The sequence below is a fragment of the Pristis pectinata genome, chromosome 30 (genome assembly GCF_009764475.1).
Source record: "Pristis pectinata isolate sPriPec2 chromosome 30, sPriPec2.1.pri, whole genome shotgun sequence".
Lineage (NCBI taxonomy): Eukaryota > Metazoa > Chordata > Chondrichthyes > Rhinopristiformes > Pristidae > Pristis > Pristis pectinata.
In genome coordinates this window covers 26,726,220-26,745,238 of record NC_067434.1, presented here as the reverse complement: position 1 = coordinate 26,745,238, position 19,019 = coordinate 26,726,220, and the positions used below count along the sequence as shown (strand labels likewise).

At 49.9% G+C, this 19,019-nt stretch overlaps 1 protein-coding gene across 1 annotated transcript; it reads right to left on the bottom strand.

Annotated features, from left to right (window-relative positions):
• Nucleotides 1–316: 316 nt before the first annotated feature.
• LOC127584596 (serine/threonine/tyrosine-interacting-like protein 2) lies at nucleotides 317–15,120 on the bottom strand. Its single transcript, XM_052041368.1, has 7 exons — nucleotides 14,951–15,120; nucleotides 14,000–14,217; nucleotides 10,411–10,608; nucleotides 8,526–8,679; nucleotides 6,017–6,181; nucleotides 2,624–2,841; nucleotides 317–791 (listed from the first exon to the last, which is right to left on the bottom strand). The coding sequence occupies exons 1-7, from the start codon at nucleotides 15,118–15,120 to the stop codon at nucleotides 592–594; spliced, it is 1,323 nt and encodes a 440-aa protein (XP_051897328.1). The 3' UTR covers nucleotides 317–591.
• Nucleotides 15,121–19,019: the final 3,899 nt, after the last annotated feature.

Below are 19,019 nucleotides of genomic sequence, written 5' to 3'. Positions count from 1 at the left end.
CGACATTCATTGACTCTATTTACCATTCCTCGGAGTCACGGAGATTTGATCAGTCCGTCCTTGTGTCAGTCCCACTCCCTGTTCTAACTGGGGAGGGCAGCGATGAAGCAACCGGTAACAACTAACACATTTTACAGGAAATTGCCGGACATTTGGTGATTTTTGTAGTTTATTATTGCTACACTTCTAAATAAACGTACAATGCAAGTAAATATTGGGAGAAATGTCATGTTAGGTTTCCTATTCACTGTGTTACTGGACTGGGCACTCCTTCAAATCTCGGCGAGTCCTCACCCGATGTCCAGGGACACCCAGCGACATGTTGCTGGAAGAGCCGTCCCCTCTCGGGATGGTGCTCGGAGTCTCCCATATCTCTGCAAGCCGGTAACAACCAGTTCATGGACTGAACTGGAATTGAATCGACAACGTTCGAGGTGCCGGTGAACAATGTCCGCTCTCAGGTAACCGCGAGTGTTGACCTGAACTGGAAGCCGAAGGTTCGTAAAGTTCTGTCTGTTTTGTTGTCCTGACCCTTTCTGGAGAGTTTTCAGGTGACTGCGGCCCGGTGAAGTCACCGTGTTCAGCGGCCGGTCACCTTCTCCTTTCCCTAATCAAGGCTCTATCAAGCTCCCGGAGTTGACCGAGGAAGCCGTAGTTGGGCGAGATGTTTCTGTGCGCGCTGACAGTTTTAATGGCCTCGACTAGGGTCATCTTTTCACAGATCATCAGGAAGGCAAGAACCAGGGTGGCCGCCCGGCTGATTCCCATTGCACAGTGAACAAAGACTTTCCCTGCAGAGAGAGGGGGAGGTAGGGAGATCCATCAGCTCCCGTGGTCGCAGAACATGGTTATTCCCATCACCTGCACTTACTTTGATACTTTCTTCACAATACCAGGACCTCTTTGGTGGGGCTAATGGGAATCTCTATAAGTTACGTTTAAAACATTAACTAGACCCGGGGACAAGGGGTTAGTTCTGCCGCCCCTTCATTCCCTGATCAGATTTGGACACAGCCCAGATCTGCCGCTGACCGTTCCCTTCTCTCCTGTGTCACGGATCCTGCGGGAAGTTGGTTTGGGCTTTTACCACCCAATTGTTAATGGAACCAGAACTGCCCCGAGTCTGGAACCTCACGCAGCAGGGCAGGAACAGCCCCGCCTCTTCAAGGAAACAAAAGCAACGGATTTTGTTTTAACATCCCGATCTTCCTTCGAGAGGCGGGACGGAGAACAATGTGAACTCCCTCAGCACTGCACTAGATGCCGAGATTTCAGGCTTGAAACCTCTGGAACTGCACTTGAACCCACAACTTTATGGGTCTGCTTGTCAGAGTGAGACTGCATTCCCTCCTGGGCAGCGCCTCCAGCTGTCCTCAGTGGGAGAACCCCTCGCTAAAGCCCCTTCATTGGTCGCACACCTCCTGCTCCTCGGTGGAACTCGGTTCTTGTCTCCTGTGTTTGCTCTGCAAGCGTGACCTGCCACCTCACACTGACCTTGATGTTCGGGTCCAGCTCACCCGGCGGCAGTGCTGGAAACACCCGGATCACTCCAGGCTCTGTGAGTAAGGATCATAGTCCGGGCTCCTCCCACTACCGCACATGGAGGGGCAGAGGTGAGGGGGGGGGGGAGGGACCCCTCGAACAATCACCTCAGGGGGCCACACAGAGGCAACCATGCCGTCTGTTCGTGTTTTTCTCTTTAAAGTTTACACTTCTGAATGTAACAACCATGAATATTAAGGTTTTGTTTTGTACTGTTTCTTCCTTTATAGATGTTTTAAAATCATGAATAAAGTTACTTTTGAAATGAAAGAACCCCCGGGGTATCAGGGTGTCGGGTATCGGGTGTCGGGATGTTAGGTGTCAGGGTGTCGGGTCTCGGGTGTCGGATGTCGGGTGTCGGGTCTCGGGTGTCGGGTGTCAGTGTGTCGGGTGTCGGGTGTTGGGGTGTCGGGGTGTCGAGTGTCAGGGTGTCGGGTGTAACCCCCGCGGCAGCGGGTGCCCATCCTGTTCCTTCACTCCAGGGACCTCGGGGATCTGCTCCATTTTCTGACAGGTGCTGGTTGGGTAAGTGGGCGGTGACCTCGTTGCTGCAACTGACAGACTGATCCTCGGCACATGGATGTGAATGTCCTCACTGCATTTTTCTGGGCATTTGCTCTGTTATTATTGGGAGAAGTTGCTGTAGTTCCCGGTTCCTCTGCCCTTTAAAGAAACGTTTTTCTGAGGAGCAGATTGTGTTCAGTGTACAGCGGGGAAACGACCCACCCCGTCTCCAACTCATTGCTGACACTATTCTATCAATAAACTCTGTATAATAATGTCAGCTGGTTTGCTTTTGGCTTTGAATTAGAAGCTGGTTCAAGAACCCCCCCCCCCCCCCCGAGTTTAAACACAAACCCAGGAGATCTCTGAACTGTCACCAAATATTTCCAGGTTGATTCATTCATTGTGGGTCACTGTGATACGCGGTGAGTTTGGGAATGCCGATGTAATCCCACATTATGCATCTGCTGAAGGGCACAGACTACCTGTTGCTCCGCAGAGAGAGATTGAAAGGGGAGTTTTTGACCCAACCCACAGATTCCACTGAATACCACACAGCATCTCAATGACTTACCACCTACAGTGTTGAGACCAGCTCTGATAAATTTTGCAGCTGGATAAAAGAATGGACTCATGTTGAAATCTGTGGCATCAAATGCCTCGATTCCATAGTATTGTATGTTCATGTCCTTGTAGTAAGTGGCTCCAGTGTTAATGTTGAACTTCCCATCAGCAGCATTGAGGACGTGCGTAATTCCCAGATGCTGCAGCATCAGCTTATCTCGAGCTGTCCATCTGCAAAAAATTAAACCAGTGTTTTATTCAGAATATAAACAGCGTTCGGCTTCTTGTTCTGTTGCTGTGATTTCCCAGAGACACAATATTTCACACATGCCAAAAACAAAACTAATTAAAGCATTGACTTGGTGTTTATCGGAAGATGTGCTCATCAGTCTTCACCCAGGCACAGGCCCTCTCTGGAGGGTCAAACTAAACTTGGTCACCAGGGTGACGAGGACCTTGGTGAATGATGGAGTCAACAGTCCCTCTTTAACCATTGAGATACAAGGAGGAGAAAAAGGCGGAATTGGGGTGAAATTGAGTCAATCCAAGTACATAAAGAGAAATAATGGGAAGCAAGATCAGGCAGAGAGAGGGCAAGATAGGGAAAAATGAGCCAAACAGGAAATATAAGAATTGTGTAATAGTTGGTTTTAAATGTTTAAAGTTTCTGGGAACAATTTCTCACTTGGTGGAGAGAGACTCCACAGTTTGAATCGTTCCCTTCCTTGCCTGGACGTTGCAAGAATACAAACCTCCTTGTTGAGGTGTACTCGCACTGTTCAATACCAAACTTCACTCGCTGTAACATCTGTTTCACCAATTACTATCCAAATGCAGAAACACCCTGTAACTCACAGGGAGACGGAGGGTGAGGCTGAGAGATCCTTTCCCAGGTGCCATAGGCAACAAGTCTTCATAATTCACAGCTGACAGGAATCTCTCTCACCATCCCGTCCGTGCCAATTTGGTGTTTTATAAGTTTCAGGGACATTACCAATGGAAGGGCACGGCCCTAACCATAACTGGAATAACTCACAAGAATTAGGTTAACAAATTGTCATGGAATGAAAATTAGGCTGAAAAGGCTAACTGGCCTATTGCTGGTCCTAGATTTGCATTAACATACATTAAAGAGGCACTGTCAACATTCCAGTGAATATTTGGAAGTGGGGTAAGCGGGGAGTCAAAATCATTCAAAAAAATCTGCTGTTGAGCAGAGACACCAGAGATTCTGCAGCTGCTGGAATCTGGAGCAACACACAAAGTGCTGGAGGAGCTCAGCAGGTCGGGCAGCGTCTGTGGAGGAAAATAAACAGTCGACGATTCGGGCCGAGACCCTTCATCAGGACTGGACAGGAAGAGGGCAGAAGCCAGTGTAAGAAGGTGGGGGGAGGGGGAGGAGCACACGCAGGCAGGGGACAGGTGAGTTCAGGTGACAGGTGAGTCCAGGTGAGGAGGAAGGTGGTGAGTGGGGGAGGGGGAGAAGATGTAATAAGCTGAGAGGTGATAGGTAGAAGAGGCAAAGAGCTGAAGGAGGAGGAATCCGGTAGGAGAGGACAGTGGACCATGGAATAAGGATGGGGGAGGGGAAGAGAGGAGATGGGCTGGTCATTGAGGTGGGGGAAGGGAGCCACATGAATAAGGGAAGACAAAGGGTGGGGGGGGGGTGAGAAAAATAAGGGGAGGGGTTACCAGAAGTTAGAGGAATCAATGTTGAAGCCATCAGGTTGGAGACTCCCAAGGCAGAGTATGAGGTGTTCCTCCAACCTGTGTCTGGCCTCAACGTGGCAGTAGAGGAGGCCATGGATAGACATGTCAGTGTGGGAGTGGGATGTGGAATTGCAGTGGGCGGCCACTGGGAGGTCCTGGCTGTTGCGGTGGATGGAGCGAAGGTGCTCGACGAAGCGGTCACCCAATCTGTGTCGGGTCTCACCGATGTAGAGGAGGCCGCACCAGGAGCACCGGATGTAATAAATGACACCCTCAGACTCCCAGGTGAAGCGCTGCCTCACCTGGAAGGATTGTCTGGGCCCTGAATGGTGGTGAGGGAGGAGGTGTAGGGACAGGTGTAGCACTTGGTGCGGTTGCAGGCATAAGTGCCAGGGGGGTTATCAGTGGGGAGGGACGAGTGGACAAGGGAGTCACAGAGAGAGCAGTCCCTGTGGAAAGCAAAGAAAGGGGGTGAGGGGAAGATGTTCCTAGTGGTAGGATCCCATTGGAGGGGGCAGAAGTTGCGGAGAATGATGTGTTCGATGCAGAGGTTTGTGAGGTGGTAGGTGAGGACAAGGGGAACCCTGTCCCCGTTATGTCGGCGGGGGAGGGGGTGAGGGCAGACGTGCGGGAAGTGGAGGAGATGCGGCTGAGGGCAGCATTGATGGTGGTGGAAGGGAAACCCTGGTCACTGAAAAAGTAGAACACCTCTGATGTCCCAGAATGGAAAGCCTCATCATGGGATGAACTGGGAGGAGGGGATGGCATCCTTACAGGTGACAGGGTGGGGAGGTGTGTTCAATCCTGAGCATTTCTGATTTGACTGCACAAAGTTTTGAAGACAAATATATGCAGCTTTAACCTGGCCTCAGTCGCTGTTAAATACCTGGTCAGTGGGTAAGTTTCCAACCTCTCTTTGTGGAGCTGGTATCTCCTCCCCGGGTTCCCATCTCCCCTTCCTGATCCCCTTCCCCAGTTTCCTGCACTCGTCTTCCCAATCCCCTTCCCCAGATTTCCACATCACCCAAGAACCTAAACACCATACAGGCCTAATTGATAGACACCCCGTCCACCACCACTCGCTCACCCCACCACCGACACACAGCAGCAGCAGTGTGGACCATCTACACGATGCACTGCAGCAACTCACCAAAACCCCTCAGGCAGCACCTTCCAAACCCACCACCTCTACCAGCTAGAAGGACAAGGGCAGCACAAGCACGGGGAACACCACCCCCTGGGAGTTGCCCTCCAAGTCACACCCCATCCTGACTTGGAAATATATCGCCGTTCCTTCACCGTCACTGGGTCAAAATCCTGGAACTCCCTCCCTGACAGCACTGTGGGTACACCCACACCTCAAGGACTGCAGCGGTTAAAAAAGGCAGCTCACCACCACCTTTTCCAGGGTAACTACGGAGGGGCAATTAAATGCTGGCTCAGCCTGTGTAGCCCACAACTCTTGAATTAATAAAAGAATCCCCTTCCCCAGATTCCCACACTCCCCTTCCCCACTGAACTGGCAACCAGCCAATGACATCTGCTGGCAGGTAATGTAAAGAAGTTTGATGGTTAAAATGGCAGTGGTGCCTGTACCAATGGGGTGGACTCGTTGGAGTGTTTCCCACTGGAACCCAGTCCATAAACTCCCTGGTTTTCAGGTATAAGGTGGGTAATTGTAAGGCTGGGGTCTTACGCATCTCCCAGGTGAAGGTTCGGCCAAACCTGGTCCACGTGACTCGAGGACGCTCTTGTCCACAGACATTTCTGGAGCTCTGACATTGGAGGAGGTTCATAGTCATCTTCAGTTCCACTCTGCAAACCAGAGCGAGACCTGCGTCTGTGGGATGATCCTTCCATGCTGAAACCCAGAGAATAACGTCATTCCCTTATGAGCTGCAACACCCCCCTCCAATGACTACTTTGTTTTGAAACAAAAATAATTCCAAACACACAGCAGTGTGGTTGACCGACCCTTTAGAACCTTGAATGTTTCAATGAGGTCACCTCTCTTCTAAACAGGCTAAAGGACCATCCTGCCAAATCTCAGCACAGCCTTCCATCCCAGGCATCAATCTCATGAACTTTCCCTGCACTGACTCCAAGACATCTATATCCTTCCTTGAATAAGGAAACTAAAACGTTCTCCGACCTGCACAGGACCCTCCAAGTGTGCGCGATGCAAGTGTCAGCTGCCTGATTACTGAGGTTAGTGACCTTGGTTCTGGATTAGCTCCCAGAGGGAGTTTGTTGGAGATGCAGTGCAGCTTTGTGAAGAGAAAGACTGAGAAAAGTGTTGGGTGAAAAGCAGCCTTGTTTGACACCAATCTGCACTGAGGTTGCTTCTGCAGTTGGCCTGTTGTACATAGACGGCCTCACACTTGGACCCCGTCCCTCTTGAATAGAAACTAACAATCCATTTGGCTTCCTAGTTACTTAGTGTGCCTGCATGCTAAGCTCCCTGATATTTGATAGATCGGGGAGTGTCATGAACATTTCACTTGCTTGGCTTCATTGAGTATAACAGTTGGGATGTCAGGTTGCAATTATAGAAAACATTAGCTAAATTGTCCAGTTCTGGTCACCACACTACAGGAAGGATGTGGTAGCAACGGAGGGTGTGCAGAAGAGACTCACCAGGACGTTGCCTGGAATGGAGGGCTGGAGATATGGGGAGAGAGTGGACAGGCTGGGTTTGTTCTCGCTGGAATGTCAGAGGTGAGAGGGACCTTACAGAGGTTTATAAGATCATGAGGGGCGTAGGTAGAGTAGAGAATCAGAGTATTTTTCCCAGGGCAGCCAGTCTAGAACCAGAAGGCACAGGTTTCAGGTGACAGGGGAGAAATGTAAAGGAAATCTGAGGGGTAAGCTGGAACCTCAGCTCTGGGGGGAGGAGGGGGTAAATCCTGGCTCTGGGTCAGTCCCATTCAGTGGAAGTGGACAGCCTCCATCTTGTATGTTTAGACCAAGGAAACAAAAGGCACACTTCTCCCCTCATCAGCTGGGGTGGGGGGTAAATCCTGCAGAACATCGGGACCTGCAGTGAGTCTGCCTGCACTATCAGCCACTTTCCCCAGTGATCGGGGCAGAGGGCGGCCACTGCTGCCATGGCATTGGCTGGCAGGAGGGGATGAAACAGGAGAGGCTGCAATCCATTGTCAGCTGGTTACTTCAGTGTGGGTCAGCAAGAGGCTGCACACCTTTACCTGGGCATCCCTCTCCTATCTGTGGACGTTTGCTGAGGGTGTTATGGAGCCCATGGTTCCCACATCACAAGACTGACTGCACTGTGGTCTGGGACATCCTAAGGCTGGTTAAGGCTCTCTTTAAGTACAGTTTTATTCCCGGAAGGAGTCAGTATTGTACTGGATTGTGTGGGCTTTGATCCAGTGTCTGTGTATAGATTCAGTCAGTGCCCCACCAGGAATCTCACGGCAGATTCTATTTATAACCTGGGAAACCTTAGAAGGCCAATCAAAAATTGAAAAAGTGAACTGTGGCCAATGGACACTGCCTTTAAATACCACACATGTAAAAATAAATCTGCTGTAAGGAATCTCATGTTTGTCTCTCAGAGCATTTACAAACTTGTTGAAGTATTCCTCATGGAAACGATTTCAGTTTCCGACTGAACTTTACTGGGTTGAATACTTTGCCTCATTTTCTCTGACAAGTTTATGTTGTCATAGCCTGAGGATGATAGGATGAATATTAAAGTCATTGAGACTTGGAAGTGATTAAATTCTCAGACCAGTGGAAGTACCTCCAGGATTTTTGCACTTGCCCCAAGGCCCTGACTTGTGCCCTCACTTCAACCTCCATTGCTGGCACTGGGTACAACAGGACCCCACACTGACACTGAGGTATGAACTTGCATTCTAGCAATGCCTCAGACCATCAGAGCCCCAAACCATGGCGTCAAGGACCTAATACTTAGTCACATACCTGCAGAGGACATGCTGGGTGCAAAGAGACAATGTAACTACAACCATGTAGCACAGGTCATTCAGCTTTGAAGTGCCTTGAGAAATGTCCCAATCTTCAGCCAAAGTTGATCAAACAACCACATAACTGTCCTGCCTTTTCCAGTAAACACTGCTCCCGGCTGCAAAATGTCAGATTGTTCCTCTGCTAGGCAGCAGCCATTAAACTGGCACTGACATCGTCTCTATCCCCATTACAGAGTGGAGTCCTGTGGGACTTACCTTCCAATGTTGGACCGGGAGTTTATGTCCTGTTCTTCCCTGTTCACCAGCTCAGAAGCTGTGGAAAGTGCCTTCCCCGTCGGTTCACTGAGCAGAGCATGTGAGACGGTGTCAGTGGGTGATATCATCTGGCAATCCACAGGCCATCCCTGAGCTGCCAGTCACAGGCTCAACAGCAGCAGAGTGTAACCAACAGCCACTGAAACCAACGCATTCAGTCGATCTTTACTAATTCCTTCCCTGCACTTTATAAAAACTTCACATTTGGATAGAAACATTAAAAAACATTTTGGTTCAGAGGGAAAACTCAACAACATGTTTTTAAATGACATTGACATTAAAAACCTGCTGAGAGAACAAGGTGCTTTATTTCACTATCGTGAGTTGCCAGCAACATTTTACAAAATTGCCAAACATTGTGGGCACTTAATATTCTGTGATCTTCTCCTTGGAAACACAGGTGAAACAAATAACAGCACTTTGAGGAGAGGGGGAAGCCTGCCCACAGCATGCCCACTGCTATCTCGGTGTTGCCAACAGCTATGTGGCCAGTGGATTTTCTGTGTTCCTCAGTAATGTTGCATGTTCCAATGTTCGTTATTGTGGAACGTCAGTTACACTGAAACCTCCCGGTGAAATGTGGCCCAACAATGACCTATTGAAACAAAAAGCCAACTCACTCTACGTCCCCCCTCAGTCTGGGGTGAGGAGGGGCAGAGGAAAGGGCCCTCGGTTACAGAAGAGGGAATATTCAGACTGCAACCACCAGTAGCTGTCGGCACAGGGGTGCAGCAGGTAGTGCTGCTGCCTCACAGCTCCAGTGACCTGGGTTCAACCCTGACCTACAGTGCTGTCTACCTGTGGCTATGTCGTATTCACCCCAGGTGCTCTGGTTTCATCCCACATCCCTAAGATGTGCAGGTTGGTAGGTGAATCGGTCGCTGTAAATAGGCCGTGGTGTGTTGAATCTGGGGGGAGCTGATGGGAATGTGCGGAGGACAAGGTGGGATTGGTGTAAATGGGTGGTTGCTGGTCAACATGAACTTGTGGGCTGAAGGCCTGTGTCCATGTTGTGTGACTCTATGACTCAGGGCAGTGAGGTTTAGTGAGAGCAGGGACGTGAATTCTGAAGTCTCTGCCACCCCTGGCGGGGAGAGGGAGGACCGCAGGGTGGATCAGTAGTGCAGTGGAGAGAGCTGCCGCCTCTCAGCACCAGAGGCATGGGTTCAATCCTAACTTCTGGTGTTTGTGTGTTGTACGTTCTCCCCGTGACCACATGGGTTTCCCCCGGGTGCTCCAGCTTCCTCCCACATCCCAAGAAATGCGGGTCGTTGGGTTAATTAGTCGCTGTAAATTGCCCTCAGTGTGTGGGTGGGGGGTAGAATCTGGGGGGAGTTGATGGGAATGTGGGGAGAATGAAATGGGATCAGTGTAGGATTGGTGTAAATGCGGGGTGGATGGTGAGCACAGATTGGGTGGGCTGAAGGGCCTATTTCTGTGCTCTGTCTCTCTGTGACTCTGTGCCGGTTACACAATTTAATGAAGACCCCTGTGGGTGTGGAGCGGTGGGAGGTGGCAGAAGAGTGGGGCTGGAGTCTGGGGGCAGTGGCTGCTGACATTGTCAGCCGAGGTACCTTGTACAAACTCTGTTTAGAGACTTGATGTGGTTTCAATAAAGAGTCAAAAGACAAATAAGCAAAGTGAGCAGGAGCATTAGATACAGCCTCTCGCAGAAGTTATTGCAGAAGTTCAGCTGGCGAGTAAGCTCTCTGCAGGTCAGCAATGGCTCTTTAATGAAGTCATGGGTCTTCTGCAAAGGACACTGGCTCTGCCTGAATTTGTTGTCCCTCCATCCTCTGGGGAGTCAACAACTCCCTCTGCAAACGCTGCTTCTTCTTTTCATTTAACTCAATGTCCAAGTTGCGTAACTGTTCCAGAAATCCGCAGTTGGGTGAGATCGGTCTGAACAAAACCATCCTGTGAACTGCCTGGAGCAGGGACCGCTCGTGATAGATCATCAGGTAGGCCAGCAGGAGGGAAGCTGACCTGCTCAATCCCAGGATGCAGTGCACCAGAAGCTTCGCTGAACGATACAGACAGACAGGGACAGAGACAGGGATTGGATGCTTTAATTCCAGGCAGTCAGATGTGAATTACATTGAAAGATTGTAGGACCCTGCACTGTTCAAACCCTAACCCTAGGGCCAACCAAAGAATGAATTTCATTCCAAATCTCGGTCCAGAGCCTTGCAGTTGATGGGCAGTCTGAGGAAGCCAGTTCCCCTTCACTGAGGCAAGATTTCTGTTTCTGCCTCTCCAGCACCCAGTTCCAGAGCCCACCACTCACCAAGGTCCCTAAACTCCAACCTGTCGAGAGGTTGTGTGTGGGTCCCAGCATTGGTTTCACGAGATACTGGCCTGAAGATGCCCAGGAGTCACACATCGTCTGTACATTTGACTAACCGTTACCCACAGGACTCCAGGGTGTTGGGGGGGGGAGGGATGTAGGGAAGATGGGCTGTGTTTTGGTGGAGGGTTGAAGGTCGTGAGGACGGACATTCTCTCCTGTGACCCACAGTAGCAGGTGGAGTGCACAGACCTTGGGTGTGGTCCTTGTACTGGCTCAGCCTGGGTGATGGGCTTCTGTGGAGAAGGGGCTTGGTGAAACTTTTGGTGAATGTGAACAATTCCCGGTAAACCCAACTTCAGGAAATAAAACCAGGAGAAGGAAGCAGGTTAGAAAATGGAACAGCCTCCTGGGTTTGTCAGTGAACATTTCATTGTTCATTAGCACATGAGAATTGGGGGCAGGAGTTGGCCTTTCAGCCCCCTGATCCTGTCCCGCCATTCCACAACATCCTGGCTGACCTCAGCACGCCCTTTCCCCACATCCCTCCATTCCTTCAGCCAGTGCTAGTATAGTACCCACGATTCCCTGTGCTCCAACCTTGTTCACCAACATCCTCTGTGGGACCCTGTTAAATGTTTTTTGAAAACCCACACCACCACATCTCTGGGTCCACTCATCTCCTCTACTGGATCCACCAAGTGTCTCTGCAGCCACCTCTTTCCAATCGCTGAGATCCAGATCATCAGCTCCTTTGGAGCTTCCAGTTTCCTGGCTCATTAATCATGAAGGCAGACTCAAGGTATTTGTCTAATTTCTCTGCCAGTCCCTTCCTTCCCACTGTAAGCTCCTCCTTCTGCTTTGAGGCTCTCACTGGTCCCTTCCTTCGCACCTGGATGAGCTGCTACACTTTGTTTTCATGTTACTCATTAGTTTATTATCATAATTCTGCATTTCACTTCTTTATATTTGAGGTGTCTTTGTTCAGCCAAGCGTCTGTGACATGTTGTCTTCAGTGAATTGTCAACCAGATTAATAAAAATTAATAAAATCAGAAAGTTCTGGAACTATTCAGCAGGTCAAGCAGCACCTATGGTGAGAGGTACAGAGGAACATGCCTGACCTGCAAGTGTTTGCAGGTTTTCTGTTTTCATTTCATATTTTTGGCAGTATTTGGTCCCTTGAGAGACATCCACAGATTTCTGCCAACTCAGCTCCTTTGTGCCGTGGTGAGATATTTCTCCACCTCAAGTTCTGAGTCACAAGAGTGTTAGAAACCATCACATCCTGACTCTGAAACCCTGATCCCAACAAAGGTATCTGATCACAAATGGTTCACACTGAAAACCGTGACGAAGCTTGGCCTGGCTCCTTCAGTGCGAGACGCTGGCTTTGGATTCAGTGTTCACAGTCCACAACAGTAGTTTTGTCCAAAAGTCTCACTCCACCGGGCTCTCTGGATGATTGTGATTCTAACTGGAAGTGTCTACACAACAGCTGTACAAACGGTGAGAAATCTCCCAGTGCTCCGTCCCTGGCTGGGCCACGAGTACATCACTGTACCAGGAATGATGACCACCTGTGCAGATCTGGTCTCTGGCTGTTTGCTCGGGTATGAAGTTAAAACCCAGCCTGAACCACACCCAACCGTAGCCGATCAGAGCCCAGCCTGACTGTACCCAATCCAAACCCATCCTAACCAGAGAACAGCCAATCAGAGGCTGACCCAACCTGACAAAGGCCTATCTGAGCCCAAGCAACTACAACCAGTCTAAACTCACCCAGCCGCAGCTAACCTGGTGCCATGGCAACCGCAGCCAATCGAAGCGTGACCTGACCTAAGCCTCATCAATCCAAAACCATACGAAATTTGACCACGTCCATCCTGAGCTGATCTGACCCAGAGGTGTTTACGGGACATGGGAACAGAGACTTGTTGTGGACCACACACATCTCTATTGGTCAGGGGCAGAGGACCCAGCAGTAATGCTGAGCAGACCATCCTGACCCAGCAAGACCCAACCCTGAACATTTCGTCAGAATGCACACTGAGCCCATCTCAACATTTAATCCAAAGGATTAGAGGGAAAATAAGGAAATATCTTCCCACCCAGATGGTGGTGGGGTCCGGAACTCACTGCCTGAAAGGGTGGCAGAGCCTCTGGTGGTAATTGTACAGGAGGAGCTGGGATCTGCTGCTCAGTGGGGTTAGTTAGGGTGGCTCTCTACTGATTAGTGCAGACATGATGGTTGAATGGCCTCAGTGTAAGTAGTCCGTGATCCTATGGGAGAGCCAGGATCAGCTGGGCTGGGTCTATCTGTCAGTGCTGGCGCTGGTTATGTTCTATGCAACAGCAACTGTTGGGAGGACTTTTCTTTGTTTCTGTGGCTCTGTCTGTATCTGGGGGAGTCTGCTCCTGCCCATGAATCCCTCTCTCACTCTCTGTGCCAACCCCTGTTGGCAGTGCTCACCACCAGTGGACCCAGGAGAGTTGGTAAGGATCCGCAGTGGTGTGGGTACATCACCGGGTGCCTGGGGACCAGTGGCCTGAGACAGCTCCCCATGGGGCCTGTAATCAGACAGGAGCTCCCCCACAACACAGCAGGGATGGTGCCGGGTCACATGGGATCAGGGTGATGGGGGCCGGGATGGATGGGTCGCCAGGACTGCCCTGGAGCAACTCGATAGCCAAACCGGGGGAACAGTCAGAGTTAGGGTTCAGGATGACCCACCAGCCTTGAGGCGAGAGGCAGTTAATGAACCCACCCTCTATCTTTCTCTCCTTTTGAGTTCTGACGAAGGGTCCCAGACCCGAAACATTAACTGTCTCTCTCCACAGACGCTGCCTGACCTGCTGAGTGTTTCCAGCATTTTCTGTTTCCACACTGCTGAATTGTCCCCTGCTCCCTGGACAGTGTGAGTTCCTGCCAGCAGCAAGCTATGAGTGTTGGGGAATGCTCATCACTCTTGTGGGCTACTGAAGAATGACTCCGATCGAAAAAACTCGACAATTGTACTTCACAAACCAGGGCGCACTACCTTTCTGTGTGAGTTAGGTGTTCCATATAATGTTAATTAATCAGGACTGATTCTGTCATCATTAACACTGACCAGAACACGTCTTACCATCTGGATTCCTCAGTGTTTGGTGTATGAGTTCAGCTGCAGTGTAGAAGTAGCTGCTCAGGTCAAACTCTGGACAATCATCAGCTGTGATGCCGAAATACTTTATCTTCCTGCCGTAGAAGATGGCATCTCCTTTACTGCCCCATTTGGAATGAGCAGCATTTAACACGTGAGTGATTCCCAGCCTTCTCAATTGTTTTCGGTCATGGGCTATTACCCTGCAATGGGAAAAGACACAGGGTGAACTTGTTTCCTTTGGGATTGTCTATGGCTCAGTGCTGCTCTCTGCAGGGTTGGTCAATCAGTCAACCAGTGCTAATTCAACTGCAGAAACTGAACAGAATTGGTTCAGCCTCTTGCTCTGGATCTCACACCCCTGTGGAATATATTGGATGAGCTCAGGATTGGCTGTGATACCTGCTGTAGTCAAATAGTCTGCAGACATTCACTGTCTAACCTCTTACGTAAAGTAATGGTCGGTGAGCCATCTGCTGAACAAATAACATTCCTGTGGGGCTTCCTGAGAAAAGAATGAAACATGGATGCTTTTTCCCAATAAATGTGTGTGTTTTCATTTCAGATTTGCTGTTGGTCTAGGAAATAAAATCCTCCCATGAACTTTAACTGACCACAAGACCTTGTACATTATCTTTCTTTGCTACAGCGGTTCTAAAGTATTTCATTGGTGTAGTGGGACAATGTGAAGGAGATTTGAAAGGTGCTCTGGAAAGGACTGACCTGAAGCACCTTGTCTTGCCCACACTTCTGGCAGCTGTGGACACAATGAGCCTAGTGTGACAAACCACTGTTTCCTCTTACCCTTCTGCAAGCAGCTTAATGACCAAAATAATAGTAATGTCTTCTTACTTTGCCAACAATAAGGCTATTGAAATAAATCTGCCTGAGTTACAAGTCCTGGTAGTTGTTTGCTGTGGTCATGTCTGAACTTACAAGTCTCCAATGTATAGGTTAGGCCAAACTTCATCAACATGGTTTAACGGCACTCTGCTGCTCTCCAGAATGTCCTCCAGTTCTAGAACAGAAGGGGTTCCTGAGTCACGGATTGTGCTGCTGTTGGAGGGATCTGGATCATCTTCGGGCTGAGACCTTGCTGCTGCCATGTTACACCAGTTTTTCTGGAAATATTGCTCTTTTAGGCTTGTCCGTCCTTCCCAAAGCTCTCTGTTGAAGTGGCTAGTGCTGTGATTGCAGTGACGTTGTATCCATAGCACTGGGTTTGACATTTCCAGACAGCTGTGATTCATGCTCCATTTCATATCTATTAACAACTGACTCAGTCTGAGTGTGTTCACACCAGGAGGTGAGGGTGGGGGTGGGGGTGGGGTGGGGGTGGGGGTGGAGGTTGAGGTGGGGGTGGAGGGAGGGGTTGGAGGTGGAGGTTGGGTGGGGGTGGGGCTGGGGCTGGGGTTGGTGGTGTGCGTGGGGGTGGGTAATGCCAGGGTTCACACCAGGGGGTGGGGGTGGAGGTTGGGTGGGGGTGGGGGTGGAGGTTGGGTGTGGTGGGGGTGGAGGTTGGGTGGGGGGGGTGGAGGTTGGGTGGGGGGGTGGAGGATGGGTGGGGGTGGGGGTGGAGGTTGGGTGTGGTGGGGGTGGAGGTTGGGTGTGGTGGGGGTGGATGTTGGGTGGGGGGGTGGAGGTTGGATGGGGGGGTGGAGGTTGGGTGGGGGGGTGGAGGTTGGGTGTGGTGGGGGTGGATGTTGGGTGGGGGGGGTGGAGGTTGGATGGGGGGGGGCTGGTAACACCAGGGTTCCCTGACTAACGAGGGGGAGAGACCTGACGTGGTGTCAGGTCGATGAATGGGTGGGATGTTGGTTTAACACCAGAGCTCAGAGAGGGGATGGGAATTAGGAGGCAAAGAGAAAGTGAGTGTCTTCTGAAACAAGGGATGGAGGGACAGAGCGATGGAGGGACAGAGGGATGGAGGGACGGAGGGATGGAGGGATGGAAGGACAGAGGGATGGAGGGACGGAGGGATGGAAGGACAGAGGGATGGAGGGATGGAGGGATGGAGGGATGGAAGGACAGAGGGATGGAGGGATGGAGGGATGGAGGGATGGAGGGATGGAAGGACAGAGGGATGGAGGGATGGAGGGATGGAAGGACAGAGGGATGGAGGGATGGAGGGACGGAGGGATGGAGGGATGGAAGAACAGAGGGATGGAGGGATGGAGGGATGGAGGGATGGAGGGATGGAAGAACAGAGGGATGGAGGGATGGAGGGATGGAAGGACAGAGCGATGGAAGGACAGAGGGATGGAGGGATGGAGGGATGGAGGGATGGAAGGACAGAGGGATGGAGGGATGGAAGGACAGAGGGATGGAGGGATGGAGGGATGGAAGGACAGAGGGATGGAGAGATGGAAGGACAGAGGGATGGAGGGATGGAGGGATGGAGGGATGGAAGGACAGAGGGATGGAGGGATGGAAGGACAGAGGGATGGAGGGATGGAGGGTTGGAAGGATGGAGGGATGGAGGGATGGAAGGACAGAGGGATGGAGGGATGGAGGGATGGAAGGACAGAGGGATGGAAGGACAGAGGGATGGAGGGACAGAGGGATGGAGGGACAGAGGGATGGAGGGACAGAGGGATGGAGGGATGGAGAGATGGAGGGATGGAGGTTTGGAGGCAGAGACACTGAGACCTTGGCACATCTTTACCAAGGAAGAAAATGTTGACAAGTGTGACGTGATGCACTTTGGGAAGTCAGATACAGTTGGGACATTTGGTGTAAGTGGTAGGGCACCGAGCAATGTTGATGAGCAGAGTGGGCTTGGAATTCTCACCACTCCACAAGAAGGATGTGGTTTCCCTGAAGAGGGTGCAGAGGAGGTTCACCAGGACGTTGTCTGGACATTATTTGGTTATGGGGAGAGGTTGGAGAGGCTGGGCTTGTCTTCCCTGGAGTGAAGGGGACTGAGAGGTGAGCTGGTGGTGGTGTACAAGGTTAAAGATGGGGTAGGCAGTCAGAATCTTCTCTCCAGGGTAGGGGTATCAAAAACAAGAAGGTGCAGGTTTAAGGTGAAAGGAAGGAGTTTTAAAAGTGGATCTGAGGGGTAAGTCTTTACACAGAGAGTTGGTGATAACTGGAACTCACTGCCAGGGGAGGTGGTGGAATCAGATGCAACTACTGTGTTTACAAGGCACTTAGACAGACACTGGGATGGACAAGGTATAGAAGGATACAGACCTAATGCAGGAAAATGGCATTGGTGTTGATGGACAAAAGGTCGGCATGGACATGATGGGCTGAAGGGCCCATTCTGTGCTGTACAACTCCGTCACTCTATGCTGCTCTATTTACAGTAAAAGACTAAGTGACTGCAATGTTGGATGGATTAAAAATTGATCAAGAAAAGTAACCGAAAAGCCTGCCCGCATTTAGAGTGAATAAGTTATCAGGTGTTGATGGGATGCTGAAGGTAGAAATTATGGAAGGCTTGACCACAGATTCTCCGTCCTTCCATAGACACTCAGCAGATGCCAGAGGACTGGGGGACTTCAAGATACCACATGAAAGACCTTTGCAGCTTCAGGCTGCTGTGTGCGACCTTCCTGCTGAGGAAGCCTCCAGAAATGGTAACGGTCATCCCGAACAAATTCATTGTGATTTGTCTGAGTGGTTTAATGGAGGAAAGGCAGCATGTTAAAGGCAAAACTGAGTTTAACTAATTCAGTCCAGGCATCTAAATTAGGTCCAGGTATTAACCAATTTCTCTGCTTTCTCAGCGCCTTTGATGCTGGTGATAAACTTTTCTATGGAATGAGTTGGTCACTTGTCCCCTTCCATGCTTGCCCTTGGTGAGGACAATGAAGTAGAACGTGTGTGAGGTAGAGTGGAGAGAGCTCATTATCATCTGTAGGGTTCACTCGAAGGTTGGACTGAATGCCGACTGCAGTGAGACTGGACTTGGATTAAAAGAAAGAGAACAAATTCAGTTGAAATGCAGTTTTACTGGTGAAGTGGCAGGTGTTCAGGAGACTCCAGCACTTAGGTAATGTGTTGTTGGTTATTTAGAAACATTCTCCTTCATTACTTATATATCTAATGGGGATTCTAATGGAGGTTGATTGGAATGAGATTTGGAGATTGCAAGCAATTGTCACAAGCTGCAGTAATGCTGATCAGTCAACTTACATCAGCACAGAATGAGCATGCCACAACTAATAAAGCTTTGCTTCGGTTGTGTCAAACTAAAGTTCATTGCCTCACAATGTTCCACAAGGACCTTGAACCTTGGTTTCAGTTAAAGTCTTGGAACTGCTTAGAATCTTGGATTTGCAACTGATGTTTGAGTGGAGTTTGGCAATTTTTTTTTTGGAGTTTGGATTTTGCCACAAAATTGGAGTTTGCCACTACAAGTGGCAGAGGGAATATTGGTGCGGCCAGAGTCCAGCAGTGGAACGGTGGGAGCAGAGCTGTGTCACCGTGTGAATGAGATGGCAGTGGTTCAGAGCTCTTTGAGGATGTATGTAGCAGGGTAGATAAGGAGAAACCAGCCCATGTAGTATATATGACTTTTCTATAGTCTTTCTGTAATATATCACATGAAAGATTACTGCAGAAGATAAAGTGTCATTGGATGGAAGGAGTTGTAATATTGTAGATAGAGAACTGGTTCACCAGAGGGTACACATAAATGGTCAATTTTACATCAGCAAAGTGTAACTAATAGGGGTCATCAGAGGTAGGTTCCAGCACCCTGACCATTTACATTTATGGTGTTGACAGGTGAAGGGACTGGGTTTGTGCATTAGTTTGCTGAGGATATGAAGTGGGTTAGAAACTAAGTTCAGAGGAGACCAAAATGAGTCTGCAAAGGGATATCGCAAGGTTAGGTGAGTGCGTAAAAAAGTGGCAAATGGAATTTAATGTGGAAAAATTGAGGTCATCCACTTTGGTAGGAAAGATAGAAAAGTAGAATATCACCTTTCAATGTTGTGAGACTAATGAACACTAGGTGTCCTTGTACAAGCAACACAAGTGCAACAAGTAAATA